Source organism: Cannabis sativa, chromosome 5, assembly GCF_029168945.1.
Source record: "Cannabis sativa cultivar Pink pepper isolate KNU-18-1 chromosome 5, ASM2916894v1, whole genome shotgun sequence".
Taxonomy (NCBI): domain Eukaryota; kingdom Viridiplantae; phylum Streptophyta; class Magnoliopsida; order Rosales; family Cannabaceae; genus Cannabis; species Cannabis sativa.
The window spans coordinates 11,091,669-11,106,212 of record NC_083605.1 but is presented as its reverse complement, the minus strand read 5'-3'; the positions used below and the strand labels follow the sequence as shown (position 1 = coordinate 11,106,212).

General features: G+C 30.6%; 1 protein-coding gene across 1 annotated transcript; it reads right to left on the bottom strand.

The window, feature by feature from the left end:
- Positions 1-6,128: 6,128 nt before the first annotated feature.
- LOC133038157 (uncharacterized) lies at positions 6,129-8,360 on the bottom strand. The gene is made up of 4 exons (XM_061116215.1): positions 8,070-8,360; positions 7,532-8,021; positions 7,112-7,330; positions 6,129-7,042 (listed from the first exon to the last, which is right to left on the bottom strand). The coding sequence occupies exons 1-4, from the start codon at positions 8,358-8,360 to the stop codon at positions 6,129-6,131; spliced, it is 1,914 nt and encodes a 637-aa protein (XP_060972198.1).
- Positions 8,361-14,544: the final 6,184 nt, after the last annotated feature.

Below are 14,544 nucleotides of genomic sequence, written 5' to 3'. Positions count from 1 at the left end.
AAAAAGTAAAAAAAATATTTTTAAAATTATTTTCGATTTTTGTGGTTAAGTGTTGAAAATTTTAAAATTCGAGTGGTTTAGCCGCCAATATCCCAAAGAGAAATATTTTTAAAATTATTTTTTAATTTTTTAATTTTTTTAAAATTTACATTACGTGGGCGACTAAAAAGTTGTCACGTGTACAGGTGTGTACACGTGAGCAATCCACTAAGGTACTTAACTGTAATTTTTAGACGGAGGGGTACAGAGCAAAATGGACTGGGAGTTTAGGTAGTTTTGCCCCCAAAAATCAATTTTTGTGGTTAAGTGTTAAAAAATTTATAATTCAAGTAATTTAGCCGTCAATATCCCTATTTTAAAATAGTACAAACTAATATATGGAGCTTAATTTTTATTAAATTAAAATTGAATAATAATCTAACTTTATAGCTAAATTGCTTATATATATATATTTAATCTAGTCGTGTTAAAAATTAATAAAAATTGAACTCAAGATTAGAGATAGAAATTTGACCTGTGGGGACGGATACCCATCCCAAATGGGGTGGGCATTACCCGCCTTGATGGGTAATGGGGCCAGGCAAGGTGCAATTTTATATACCTAAAATGGGGTCGGGACGGGGTTGGGAGTAATACTACCCATCCCATATTTAACCCAGATATATATACTTTCTAAACATCTCATATAATTTTTTACTTATTATTTATTACATATTAAAATATTGACTACTATTTTGCCTAATTTATTATTGTAATAAAAGCTTTTTAATATATAATATATATGAACTACTGTCTATATCAAATATCAATTTTGATTTCATATCTTATAGTTTTCTTTTTTTCATTTTTTTTTTTGGGAAAAATTTGGTTTCTTTAAATTTATTATTTTTTTTATATTTTGACTATCATTATTTTCTTTTTATTATTATTGTTTTAATCTTAATGGGTACCCAATTAATGTGTCCCCATACCTAATGGGAATTAAGCGGGGCGGGGATGGGGTGCATAAATAGGAAATAGGGACGTGGTTGGGAGGTACATTATCTGCTCACTTACCACCCAATATATTTACCCTATATATTTATAAATGGACTTTTTCAGTTTTAACCAAAAAATATAACAATATTACAAAAATACTTCTAGCTGGCCAAATAAACAAATATACAGTCCAAATAAAAAAAATTACACAAATACCTCTTACACACACTTTCAACGCAGAATCTATGCTTCCTAGGCAACCATCGGGCAACCACGCAACAACCTAATTCAACCGAAACGAAGATCTAATCAGAAAAAGAACCACCATTAACTTCGACCAGCTTAACCTGAGAAGACGACCAGAATTAATCAAAACATTGGCTGTTTCGAATTCATGAAAAAGAAAAGTGCAAAAAAACTAATACGAAACTAAAATTCAACAAGAAATTTAGTTTAATTTGTATAAAACTAATGTCCTAACTTCAATTTTTCAGATCCATGAAATGCAGATCTCAAAAAATTGAACTGAAGTTCCCAAACAATCCAACTCAAGTATAATAAAAAAAAATTACATCAATACTATAGTAAAATAAATATCCTGGTGTATTTTTGTTGTTTTCTAAATTAACTAATGGTGAATTTGTTCATATTAAATCACGAAGACACATGTAGATATAGTTACGTACGTGGAAACACTGTTCTGATTTTTAATGTTTTATAATAGTTGCATTACAGTTGCATAAATATTTTGCTAACAGTTATTTCTCCACATATTATTATTGAGGTACAAGTAATTATCAATCAGTGAAAAAAAAATACTGACAAATAGCTTTTTACGTATACACATTCACATTTTACATTAATTTTTTAGTTGCAATTAAATTACACGTTAGTTGGCTCGCAATATATATAAATGTTGCATCAACAGCAACCCACTATCCATGCTTCTTGGGATTAAAAACCTTCGTCTGATGCAACCTTCGGTCAACCATCTAGCAACCTTCGTTTAATCCAACCTTCGGTCAACCACACCCAGCAACTTTCGTGTAATGCAACCTTCAGCAAATCACTCAGCAACCTTCGTCTGATTGTGTAAGTGATAGTGTAAGAGGTATTTTGATAATTAAGAGCACATATAGGGCTCGTTTGGAACGCCGTATTAGGTCGTATTGTATTGTATTGTATTATAATGAATTGTATTTTATACAATATTTTCATGTAAAACTATATGTGGTATTAACTTTTATGGACACCTAAATATATAATATTTTAGTATAAATTAAAGTTTAACATAGTATTATATAAAAATATGATATATAATCCAATTCAATATAATACAATACAATATAATACGACCTAATACGGTGTTCCAAACGAGCCCATAATGTATAAATATTATCTACATCTTATAAAAATATTTTTATAAATAAAGTATCGATTTGTACTTTCCATATAATAGTTCCTTAACACAAAACATTTCCTATATTTTTAAATATCATATGCATATACATATTTGTTTCTCCTTTCTTTCGGGAGATATTTGAAAACTATAATGTGCTTATGTTCAGTAAATTGGAAAGCAAATGACCTCCTACTGTCAATTAATTTCTTTACGAACACTTAACTACCTTACATATTTGCAAGGAATTAAATTTGACATTTAGTCTAATTTTACTTTTGAATTTTTTATTTTTCTCTTTAATGATTTTCTTTGCTCATTTAGCCTCGATTAATTAATTTCCTATTAATAAATTATTCTTTTCATGCATTTAGTTTTCCATGAAAGGACATTAGTTAATATATAATATTAAATGCTTTCAAAATAATAGATAAAATATTGAATATTAAAAACATCAATATTGTTACAAAAAAAAACCATTAATATTTATTTACAGATCACCAATTTTTAACAAAATCATATTGTCCGATAAATTAAATAATATTTTTTTGTAACGTCCCATAACTTAAATAATCAATTTTTTTTTCTTTCATGTTAATTCTTAAATATCGGAAACAATATATCTAGGTTAAAGAACACTCCATATATATTTTAAACTACATAAATTAGTGTGGTCACTGGCCACCTTAATAGATTTGTATGTACTATATATATAGTACATGTTACACGTATCCTACAATTTAGGTATACCTAACAAAATGTCATAATTACTATCATACATTTAATTTTCTTACTAGAAAGGTGAAGCTAATGGAAAATGATATTAAAGAAAAGGGTTTTAACACTATTTTTGTATCAAATATATTGCTTTATACATTTTAATGTAAGGTAAATTATATGAGTCGCTACTCGGAAACGCTATCAAAGTATAATAGTATTAGTGGCTATAAACATTATTTAGTAGTTCAAATTAAGTACTAATGATAATATTAGAAAATATTTATATATAATAGTTTCAGAGACATCACTAACAATCCAAAACCAAAAATGAAAATCAATCTGGTTGTAGACCAACCCTATATAGGAATTTATGGAGAGAGGTTTCTTAATTGTGCTATTAGCAACCCTATTAGCCAAAACTAATTAATTAGCTAGTTGGGCAGATTGCAATGAATAATCTATTACTATAAATATACAGTACTACGTGGCATCTTGGCAGTTGCGCACAACCTACATGTCATGTGACAATTCACACTCTTCACTTAATTCTTTTGTGTACTGTGTTTCTAACTCATACTTTAATATTTTCATTTTAAAACATCATAGAATTCAGATGAAATATCATACCAAAAAATTCGGCTTTGAATTTAATCAGTTGTTTCCAAAAAAAAATATATATATATATTAATCATGTTAAATATGTTCCAGTGCACATATCATTTACCCACTTGATTATATTTAAATTTGAAGTTTAAGCTAGTGTGGTAGGTTTATAAATGGTGGGTTACTTAGAGCATTTCTAATAGTAAAAAATTAAAAGATGCTTGTTTAGGTTAATAGAAGAAGTGGTAAAATGTTGAGATGTTATAGTATTGGAGAGAAAAGAATGTTATTATAAGAATATGTGTGAATGCTATACAGTAACATTGATGCTATCATTATTTTTTTAATAAAAAATTAAAATTAAAAAATTATTGTTGCTAAAAAATTAAATAATAATGTATGAGATTATAATTATAGTATTTTTGAAGAGTGTTATATTATTGGAGTAATTTTAGAAGTAAGAGTGCCAAAAATAATATAAAAGAGAGATAAAATAAAATGTTATATTTTTGTATGATTTGAAAATAATTTTTAGCATCCTTAATGGATGCAATCGTTGGAGATGCTCTTACAAGTCATGACTAAAACTTAGGTTAATTAAAAATTGGATTCATCCTCAATCAGATTGATGAATTAGAATCAGAATAAATTGCTTACTTAACTTCAGAAATCAAAATCAAAACAATCAGTTTCTTATTGATGTGTTTTACATTACTTAAGACTTGGAATAGATTATTTAAGTTGCATGATACCTTTAATTAAAGTTTTATTTAAATTTTAAATTTTTTCTAATTAAAAGAGGATAAAATTGACATTATAGATGGAATGAAAGTAGCGATTCTGCCAACCTTCTTATATTGGCAAAGCTCATTTTTTAACAAAATTACAGAAGTCAACAAGGTTATGAATGTCATTCTTTATTTTCATATTTCCTAAAAACATTTTTAATAAAATAGGTAAAAATTGTGTTATATTTGGAACATAAAAAGATTTTGTGGTATTACATTTGTATCAATTTTTAGCAATTTTTTTCTAATGCACAATCCTAAAATTTAGAGCACAATGTTAAACAATGTTAAAAGTTGATACAAATTTAATATTTTAATTAATAGAATAAAAAAAAATAACTTAATTATTAATTTTATTATATAAAACAATAAAAAATGAATATAAATAGTTCATAGTTAATGTTATAACTAAATAAAATAATAAAATAATTAAAGCTATATAAAAGTAAGAGGAGTGCTAAGGGAATTCTGTATCCCACTCTCTTTTGCACTCTCCCTTTAATGTGATGACAAATGTCATATATTCAGCAATAGTTATTTTTACTTAATAATTAGTTATGCTATTCTAATGTTATTACAATTGTGTCATTACTACTTTTAATATAATTATTCTACTAACTTTTTGTTTATAAAAGAATTAACTACATTAAGAATAAAAATGAAAAAAAAAACATTTACATAATTAAATATTTATATAAAAATTGTAAGTTTTTTTTTTAAAAAAAAAAATTATGCAATATAAAAATTAATACAACTTAAATTTTTTTTTTTATATAAAAGGTAATAATTTTATTTTATGATTATTATAGTTATATTATTTATCAATATAAATACACTAATAAACCATCAAATATATTTATATATGTAATTAAATACTTTCATTTATTTTTTTTGTGATATTTACATGTATTTTTTTTTTCGTATAGAGTATTGCATATATATATATACCACGCATACCATGTGGTGTACTAATCCTAATATTAATATTTTCTTATTATAATTTGATATATAGTAAAAATAAGTATATATATAAGCTAAATAATAGTTCAAACATTTATCTATAAATATATTTTACTGTAAAAAGTATAGCAAAATAAAAAAAAATTGAGCTACTATAATAATTTTTTTTTCTATCATTGACCTTTTTTTTCTAAAAAAAAATACATCTATGACCTAGTATATTAATTTTTTTGAACAATAATATATTAATTTATTGAACATCATTTTATCCTATATTAAATAAAGAAAATAATTAAAAAATATTTGAAAAATACTGTATTAGAAATTGAATGAATTTTCACTTGTATAAAAAAAATAAAAAACAACTTAAAAATAGAGTGTTGAATCCAGAAAAAAAACTAGTATTATAAAATAAAAAGAACTAATAAAATAAAAAAAAATAGTACAAAAGATTAATAATAATAGTTTTAAGTCATTGATTTTTTTTTAACTGTATTAACTTTTGTATACATTAAACTTATTATAGTTTTTACTTTTTAAAAAAAAAACTTACAATTAATCTATGTATAATTTAAATATATGTATTGTACTTTTTTTTTTTTTTGAGTCAAAGTGAAAATTTTATTTAAACACTTTCAGCTATTACAATAGACTTAAAATCAGCAGAAACATTATGCTGATTAAAAACACAATCTGACGAAAAAATACGACTCTCTAGCAAGACAATGAGCAGCCCTATTTCCAGATCGTTTAACAAACTTTAAAGAAACATTATTTAAATACGAGAGTAAGACCCGACAATCATCAACAAGTAGACCAAACTGAGAAGGCATTAAAATCGAGCTATGAATAGCTTGAACCACCACCAAAGCATCAGTTTCAATGACTACACTGGGACATTGCTTCCTCTCTATCCAACTTAAAGCCTCCTTAATCCCAATGGTCTCAGCAATCTCGGGCTTAACAACCCCAAGCCGAGACTCAGAAATAGCTTCAAGGAGAAAACCATTCGAATCACGAGCCACGCAACCAAAACCAAACTTGTTTTGTTCTTGAAAGATAGCCCCGTCGACATTAATCTTGACCATATTAGCAATTGGTTTCTTCCACCGCTCATTAACATTATTAATATCATTAAATAACAATGCCCTCGTCTTTTGAGATTGAGCAGTACAATATTGGTCAAGCACTATCCTAGCCGATCGGACCACATCAATAGCAGAACAACTTTTGTTATTCCATAGTAGTTCATTGCGGACAGCCCATATTTTCCAACTAACACACGCTGCTTCTTTGAAAACAGCAGCTGAATGGTGCACAACGAGATCGGACAACCATTTGTTGAAGCCACCACTGTCCGCACCAGCAGGAACAATCGAGACACACCAGCAGCTGTTTGCAAATCTGCACTCGAGCAAGACATGGCTAATGGTTTCCACTGCTGAATTGCAGAAAGGGCAGTACAAATCAACATTAATCTTTTTGGTGCTTAGTTGAACCTTTGTTGGTAAGCATCCAACTAAAATACGCCACAAAATATGCTGCACCTTCGGAGGGACTTCCAGCTTCCATATAGCTTTGAAGAGCATCTGATCTTCCACAGCAACATTCACACCAGGTTCTTACTGCAGCAAACGATAAGCACTCTTTACAGTGTAAATACCATTAGCTTCTTCACTCCAATACCACTTATCAGCCATTGCATTCTCACTCAGTTGTATAGATAACACAAGGTTCTTATCCCTTTCATCAAACAGGTCATTGATAATATCATAGTCCCAACTCTTAGATTGCATCGAAAATAAGCTAGAGACATTTTGATTCACTAAACCAGGATGATCAGATAAAACAAAGGGATTTGTAGGATCAGGAAGCCAAGGATCTAAAAGAATACTCACATTGTTTCAATTCCCAATAGATTTCCTTGCACCAGCTTTGACTAACCCTTGTGCTTCAAAAATACTTTTCCAAATAAAGCTTGGATTTTGTCCCAAAGTAGCATTAAGGAAACTACTAGAAGGATAATACCTAGCTTTATAAATTTTACTTACCAAGGAGTCCTCATTAGTCATTAGCCGCCAACCTTGTTTACCAAGGAAAGAAAGATTGTAATCTCGAAGGTCCCTAAAACCCATCCCACCATCAATCTTATGTCTACTCAACCGCTTCCAACTTATCCAGCTCACACCCTTCGAGCCTGAGTTTGATTGAGATTTCCACCAAAATTTAGCCATCATTCCTTCAAGATTAGAACAAATCTCCTTTGTTAGCAAGAACACGCTCATGGCATAACAAGGCAAAGCCTGAGCAACCGATTTCAATAAAACTTCTTTACCCGCTTTTGACAAGAAACGACTCTCCCAAGTAAAAATTTTCTTCTTCATCTTTTCTTGCAAGAAGCCAAGGATAGCTTTCTTGTTACGACCCAAAATGCAAGGTAAGCCAAGATAAAAACTATTATCCCCAGCTTCCACCATTCCCATAAGATCGCAGAGACTAGCACAGGTATCAGCAGAGCAGTTCTTACTGAAAAAAATTGAAGACTTTGAGTAATTCACCTGTTGTCCCGACGCCTACTCATAAATTTGAAGAAGTTGCATCACATGTGTGGCTTCACTCACATTAGCCTTGCAGTACACATAGCTATCATCAGCAAATAGCATGTGTGAGACCTGAGGCGCACTCCTAGCCACTTTACAACCAGTCAACCATCTACGCTGCTCATACAGAGTTAAAAGAGAAGAGAGCCCTTCAGCACAAATCAAGAACAAGTACGGAGATATAGGATCCCCTTGACGTATCCCACAAGCTGGAACAATCGGCCCCAACTTCTTTCCTCCATAAGTGACATGATATGTTACCGTAGACACACAAAACATGATAAGAGCAACAAATCTTAAGCTAAATCCCATTCGAATAAGCATAGCTTCAACCAACTCGATCATAGGCTTTACTCATGTCGAATTTAACTGCCATAAAGCCATCTTTACCCTTCCTCTTTCGTTTCATATAATGCATCACCTCATAAGAGATCATAATATTGTCAGAAATCAACCGTCCTAGCAAAAAAGCACTCTGGTTTGTAGATTTGACGCTTGGCAATACAACTTTAAGCCTATTTGCAATCACCTTGGAAACAACCTTATAAAGGACATTACATAGCGATATAGGCCGAAGATCACCCATTTGTTCAGGACTCTTCTTCTTAGGGATAAGAACAATATTAGTCTCATTCAAAACTGAAGGGAACTCACCAGTAATGAAGAAAGCCTGAACCAGCCGCACCACATCGTCACCTACCAAGTTCCAAAATTTTTGATAAAATCCTGGTGTCATTCCGTCAGGTCCTGGAGACTTATCTGGATGCATTTGGAACAAAGCCGTCTTAATCTCCTTACGAGTCACCTCCTCAAGCAACACAGCATTTTGGTCATCAGTGACCGATTGGGAAACACAATTGATGACTGTAGAAAAATCACCAATGGCATGTGTGAACAAATGCTGAAAATAGTCCACCACCACCGTAGGAAGTCCATCTTCCCAGCCAACCCAGTCGCCATTAGAATTCTTCAGCTTCTGGATTAAGTTTGATCGTCTTCGAGATGTTGCTTTGGCATGGAAGTACTTGGAATTGCGATCACCCTCTCGCAGCCACAACTGCTTACTTCTCTGCTTCCAAAAGACTTCTCTTTGCAAATAGAGATTATTTAACTTCAACTCAGCAGCTTTATAACAAGCTACAGAATTAGAGTCCCTTCCTTTCTTCCAATTCTTTATCTCGGCTTTGCAGTCTTTTATTCTTTTGCCAAAGTTGCCAGTATAGTCTCTTCCCCAATCAAGCAAAGCATTACCACAATCATGAATTTTCTCAGTAATAGGAAGACCATGATGTTGGGTTTTATGCCCTAAATAAAACTCTGTTTCAATGTAATCCAGATTATTCTATATCAATAAAGTAACAGAAGTAATTTTTCATTCACTTGTGTATGTTTTGGTTCACTTAATCAATTGCTTGTCTATTTGATTTATAAATTCATCCAAACCCCTTTCACATACTTGAACATGTTTATTGTGTTGTCAACACAGTGGAAAATAAACATGACTATGTGAATAAAGTATTCCTAGATTTATCAGAACACTGGGTTTCACTGATATGACAATCTACAACAGAGTTTACTTACATTTGGAGAAATGTTATGTTCTTTCCAGAACATAGGTTAAAGTAAAGCTTCAAAGTTGGATGCATGGAGTATGCATTGGAATGGACCGATATTGAACTTTGAATTAGATTTTGAAACTTACCGTAAACATCTATTCAATTCAATATCATAAGTTGATCCTAGATCACATGATCTAAATCCTGATATGGTTAGGCTTAATTTCAAGAGTATTATTCGTGTTCTTTGATTTGTTAGTTAAGCCTAAAACTTTAGTCTGGGCAATACATACATTTTGGGAACACGGTAGTGCGATTGAGTGGGAGCGCTAACATAAATATGGAATCTATAGCTTCTATCTGGCGAATAGTAAGCAAAGGGTGATTTCCTTCGAGCTTAACCAAACGAGATAAATGATTGAGTACTCATTTCACTTAGCTGAAATATCATTTATACAGGGTTAAGTGTTTTAAGGATAAAATACATTGTAGGGTGTTACGGTAATTTAAGTCCCTTTACAGTGTAGATCATCCATATAGAGGATCATTGATCACATTAGGATTATAACAATGGATAACTAATAATGTGTCTATATGGTGGAACATATAGAGCATTCTATATACTGAGAGTGCAATTCTGAGTTCTATGTGTGGATTCAACGAAGAATTAATAAGTCAGTGAATTTAAGTGGTAAATTCTAGATCTGCTAATTGGAAGCTCGGATATATAGACCCATGGTCCCCTCACTAGTTGAGATGATATTACTTGTACGACTCATTTAATTGATTTAAATTAATCAATTAAAAATTCTGAAGATAGACTTATCAGTTTGAGAATTTAGCACTTATTAAGGGCAAAACAGTAAATAGAGATTTTGAAGGGCAGATTTATTAATTAGGAAACTTTAATTAGTTTCATTATTAATAAAATAAATGATAATATATTATTTGATAATTATTTTTAATTATTAAATCATTAGATTTATCATTAATATGGTTGAACAATGGAATTGGTAATTTTTCACAAAAGGGAAACTATCAAGTGTAGGAAAAGAAAAGTTGGAAAAGTGGCAAGCCTTGTTTCCACATTGCCTAGGCCGGCCCCTTTACCTTCCTTTTCCCTTTGATTTTCTCAGTTCAAAATGTCAATCATAGCCCTTGGTGGTCTTCTATAAATAGAAGGCAAAGGCTTCAGAGTTTAACACATCTGTACAAGCTTTTCACAGCATTATTCTGAAAGAATTTTCTCTCAGAAAATTCTCTCTGAGCCGCCACCCTCTCTCTCTCTATACTTTCACTGTTTCGAAATGTATGAGTGCTAGAGTAGTGCCCACACACATCAAGTAATACCTCAATCATAGTGAGGAAGGCTGTGTAGATTTCAGAGACAACAAAGAAGGACTTTCGGGCTCAGATCTTGATTATACTCTGCTACAGAAAGGAATCAAGGGTTAGAGATCTGAGTGGGAGGAGACATATATATTCCGCTGCAATCACTGTAAGATTTCTGATACTCTTATGTGTTTAATTTCATATCGTTTTAGAAGTTCATATTTAGGTTGTTAAATCAACATACTTGTGAGTAGATCTAAGTTCCTGGTAAAATAACTTCCAACAACTGGCACCAGAGCCATGGTAATTGATTTGCTTGCAAGAAATTTGGACATAAAACGATTTGCTTGTTTTTTGGATGGTATCATGTTGCTTTGAGTGTCATATTGATGTTTGAATGTTGTTTGTGAATTCTGGGAAAAATGGTTACTGTTTTTATTCTGTAATTATTTTTGTTGGATAGTTTGGAAAATTCTAAGCAATTTACCTTTTTACAGAACTCGATTTCGATTTAATTTGAATTAGTTATGAATTTTTGAAAATTGGAAAAATCGGGGTGACGAGCAACATGATCACGTGCGCGGAATGGCTGCTTGCAGCCTCCCTGCGCCGTGATCTCTCGGTCATGCACCCAGATCCGCGCGCGGAGGGCCATGCACAGCATGCCATCCGTACAGTTCATCCAATTTTCCAATTTTTTCGATTTTTCATGCTATTTCATGGAATTAAATTCCAATTTTTTGTGTAGTTTTGTATGTTGAATTTTGTTTTTCAAATTTCAAATCTAATTATCAGAAATAAATTAATTTTAATTTTTAAAATTAATTTTAGATATTAGTGTAATTTGATTTTGAAAATAGGAAAAAATCATGTTTTGCTTACCTTTTTCTTATTTCCTTTAAAATTTGATTATTTTATTTTTTTTTTAAGGTGAGATATAAATTTTTTTTTTTGGTAACTTGACCTTAATTAAAATAAGATCATAATAATCATGATAATTTTAAAAGAGGAAATAAGGTATTTTTGTTAACTTTTAAATTTTGTTAGTTTTTAATTAAATTAAATTGTAAAACAATAAAAGGGTATGTATTTACCTTTTTCTATTTTATTATTTAATTTATTAAATAACATGAAATTTAAAAGGAAAGTTAGCAATTTATTTTGAAATGACATTTAGGTTACTAAAAACCTAATTTTTCAAAATAGTATGTTTAATTTTATTTTATTTTTTCGAAATAAATGATTAAAATTAAATAAATCCTACATCCAACTATCCAAATCTAACCTTGTTGTAGGAGTATGTGTTTTAGATTGTTTGTAAGTTTTCTAAAACCTATTATTGCTTGATCTAAATTGCCTTGGTTAACTTGATGATAGATCAGATGATCTAATTTTAACCAAAGGTTCAATTGACGATAGATCAAGTAAATAATTTGTAACAGGTAATTTTTACAAACTTCTTTCATCTGTGTATGACTTAGCAACATGATAGGATCCATCCAAATGTGTATGCCTGTGTGAGCCTGTATGTTTAATTTCTATTATAGATACATATAGGTGGTTGTTGCTAAATAAAATATCATAACTGATAGATTTTATTTAGGCTCATTTAGTTGTGAGCCTATTCAATTAATAACAGTTATTCATTGTAAGGTTAAATTCCTCTCTTTTGGGCCTTGTGTGAGAGTTGGGAGCCTTAGAAGTGGGTGCAACATACTGGACCCAGCTCCCCCTCACATGAACAACCCCAATTGTGAAGGCCCATTTGCCTGATTTGGATAACTGTGATAGGTTAATTATATTAGTTTGACCTAATAAAAGATTGATTAGCAACATAATTAATTTTATTGTTCCTTGAAATTAATTTAAGAAAAACATAGTTTGAATAGTCATATTCTGGAAAGCTATATGTATTTTTCTTGTTTTTTAATTAAATATGGAATTATAACCATATAAATTCTTTCTGAATCTTAATTTTATAATTTCATTAAATATTCCTATTTAAGTTGAGATTTAGTTAAATCTATCAAATCAACTTAGATTTGAATATTTTTGAATTTCCTATTATAAATTAAGTTGAGGAATTTTGGAAATTGGTTATTAAGATTCTTTAGATATTTTTTAAGTTGATATTTTCTAAATATGGGAACTTAAAATGGAATATCTTCTAAATTAAGTGGTTACTACTTAATTGGTAATATTTAATTAAGTCATTGTTTGAGGAATATTTTTAAGTTGGGTCTTTAGATTTTCTAAACAACTTAAATAAGATATTTTTCAAAATTATTCCATTTTTGAAATTTAATTAAAGTTTTTACTTTAATTTGTAATATTTCATTATTGAGATATGGAATATAAATGATTAGACAAAATACATGACTAAATAATGAGCTTTAATCAAAGAGAAATTCGATCTTCATTGTTGGTTTTACATAGCTATTGTTTTAGTGAGTAATCCTCCCTAATGGAGGGACGTTCATTAGCAAGTTAGCGCCGTTTAATCTCGAAAGATAAGTATTCTTATAGGTTTATTTATATGGTTCATGACCACCCTAATGGTGGCGACTATGTAAGACTTATAAGAATGCGAAACAATGGTAGAAGCTCATAAGATAGAATTACCTTGACTCTCGCCTAAACGGGACAACGCTGAATTCCAATCTTGATCGAATAAAAGGTTGCTAGAATGTTTGACATTTTAGATGAATTGACAACTCTATTCAATGGATGATGCTTTGACTCTCGCCTAAACGGGACACTGTATCAGTTCGTTGGAAACCTTGGAAAATAAACTATGTTAGATTTAGTATTTTTATAACATAAGTGACTGTTTGTTTTCTGAACCTGTGTATGAATTTATAGAACCAAAACTTTACTTCTGTTTATTGATATGTTGTAGTGCCAATATGAATAACCCTCATCCCGATCCACTCCTAGTTAGTATCTTTGCAAAAGAACTCAATAGTGTGAAAATGCATCCTGGTAGTTGCATTAACTCACACCTATTGTTGATGAATCTGAAATTCCAAAAGGCAAATCTACTAGGAATTGATTTATCAAAGGAACAGTGGGTAAAACTCATACTTTATAGTCTTCCTCAGGAGTATAACAGTTTTGTTCTATATTACTTATTGAACAATCCTAACTCCTCCGACATGGACAAACTCGAGTCTGAGTTGAGGGCCCATGAGCGGGATCTGATTGCAATGAGACCTACTAGCATTGCAAGCTTTAATCAGAGGAAGAAGATTAAGCATGAGGGCTCCAACAAAGCTGCTTCTTCAAGTACAAATGTCAGACATCATGTTCTATGTGCGAATTGTAATGGAAAGGGACATAAAGAAGAACAATGTCCTGTGCTTCTAGACAATTCAAACGAAGGTGATGCTTTTGTATTTGAATCATGTGTTTTAGAGAACGACAAATCCTCCCGGATTGTTGATTCTGGATCTACTAACCATGTATGTTCTTCATTACAAACTCGCTTGAAACTTGGGAGAATCTTCACCCGCATGAGTTAAAGCTTAAAGTTGGAAATGGCGAGTTGGTATCAGTTAAAGCAAGAGGAACAGCCCGAATCAAGTTTAATTCTAAGAAGTTTTTACTTT

Excerpts from the sequence above, each read along its gene's own strand:
- LOC133038157 (XM_061116215.1), bottom strand. The coding sequence starts at position 8,360 with ATGGGATTTAGCTTAAGATTTGTTGCTCTTATCATGTTTTGTGTGTCT. Across the intron at positions 8,022-8,069 it reads ATGTGTACTGCAAGGCTAAT|GCGTCGGGACAACAGGTGAA; the intron begins GTGAGTGAAGCC and ends ATTTATGAGTAG. Across the intron at positions 7,043-7,111 it reads TTGGAGTGAAGAAGCTAATG|ATCAGATGCTCTTCAAAGCT; the intron begins GTATTTACACTG and ends TTGCTGTGGAAG.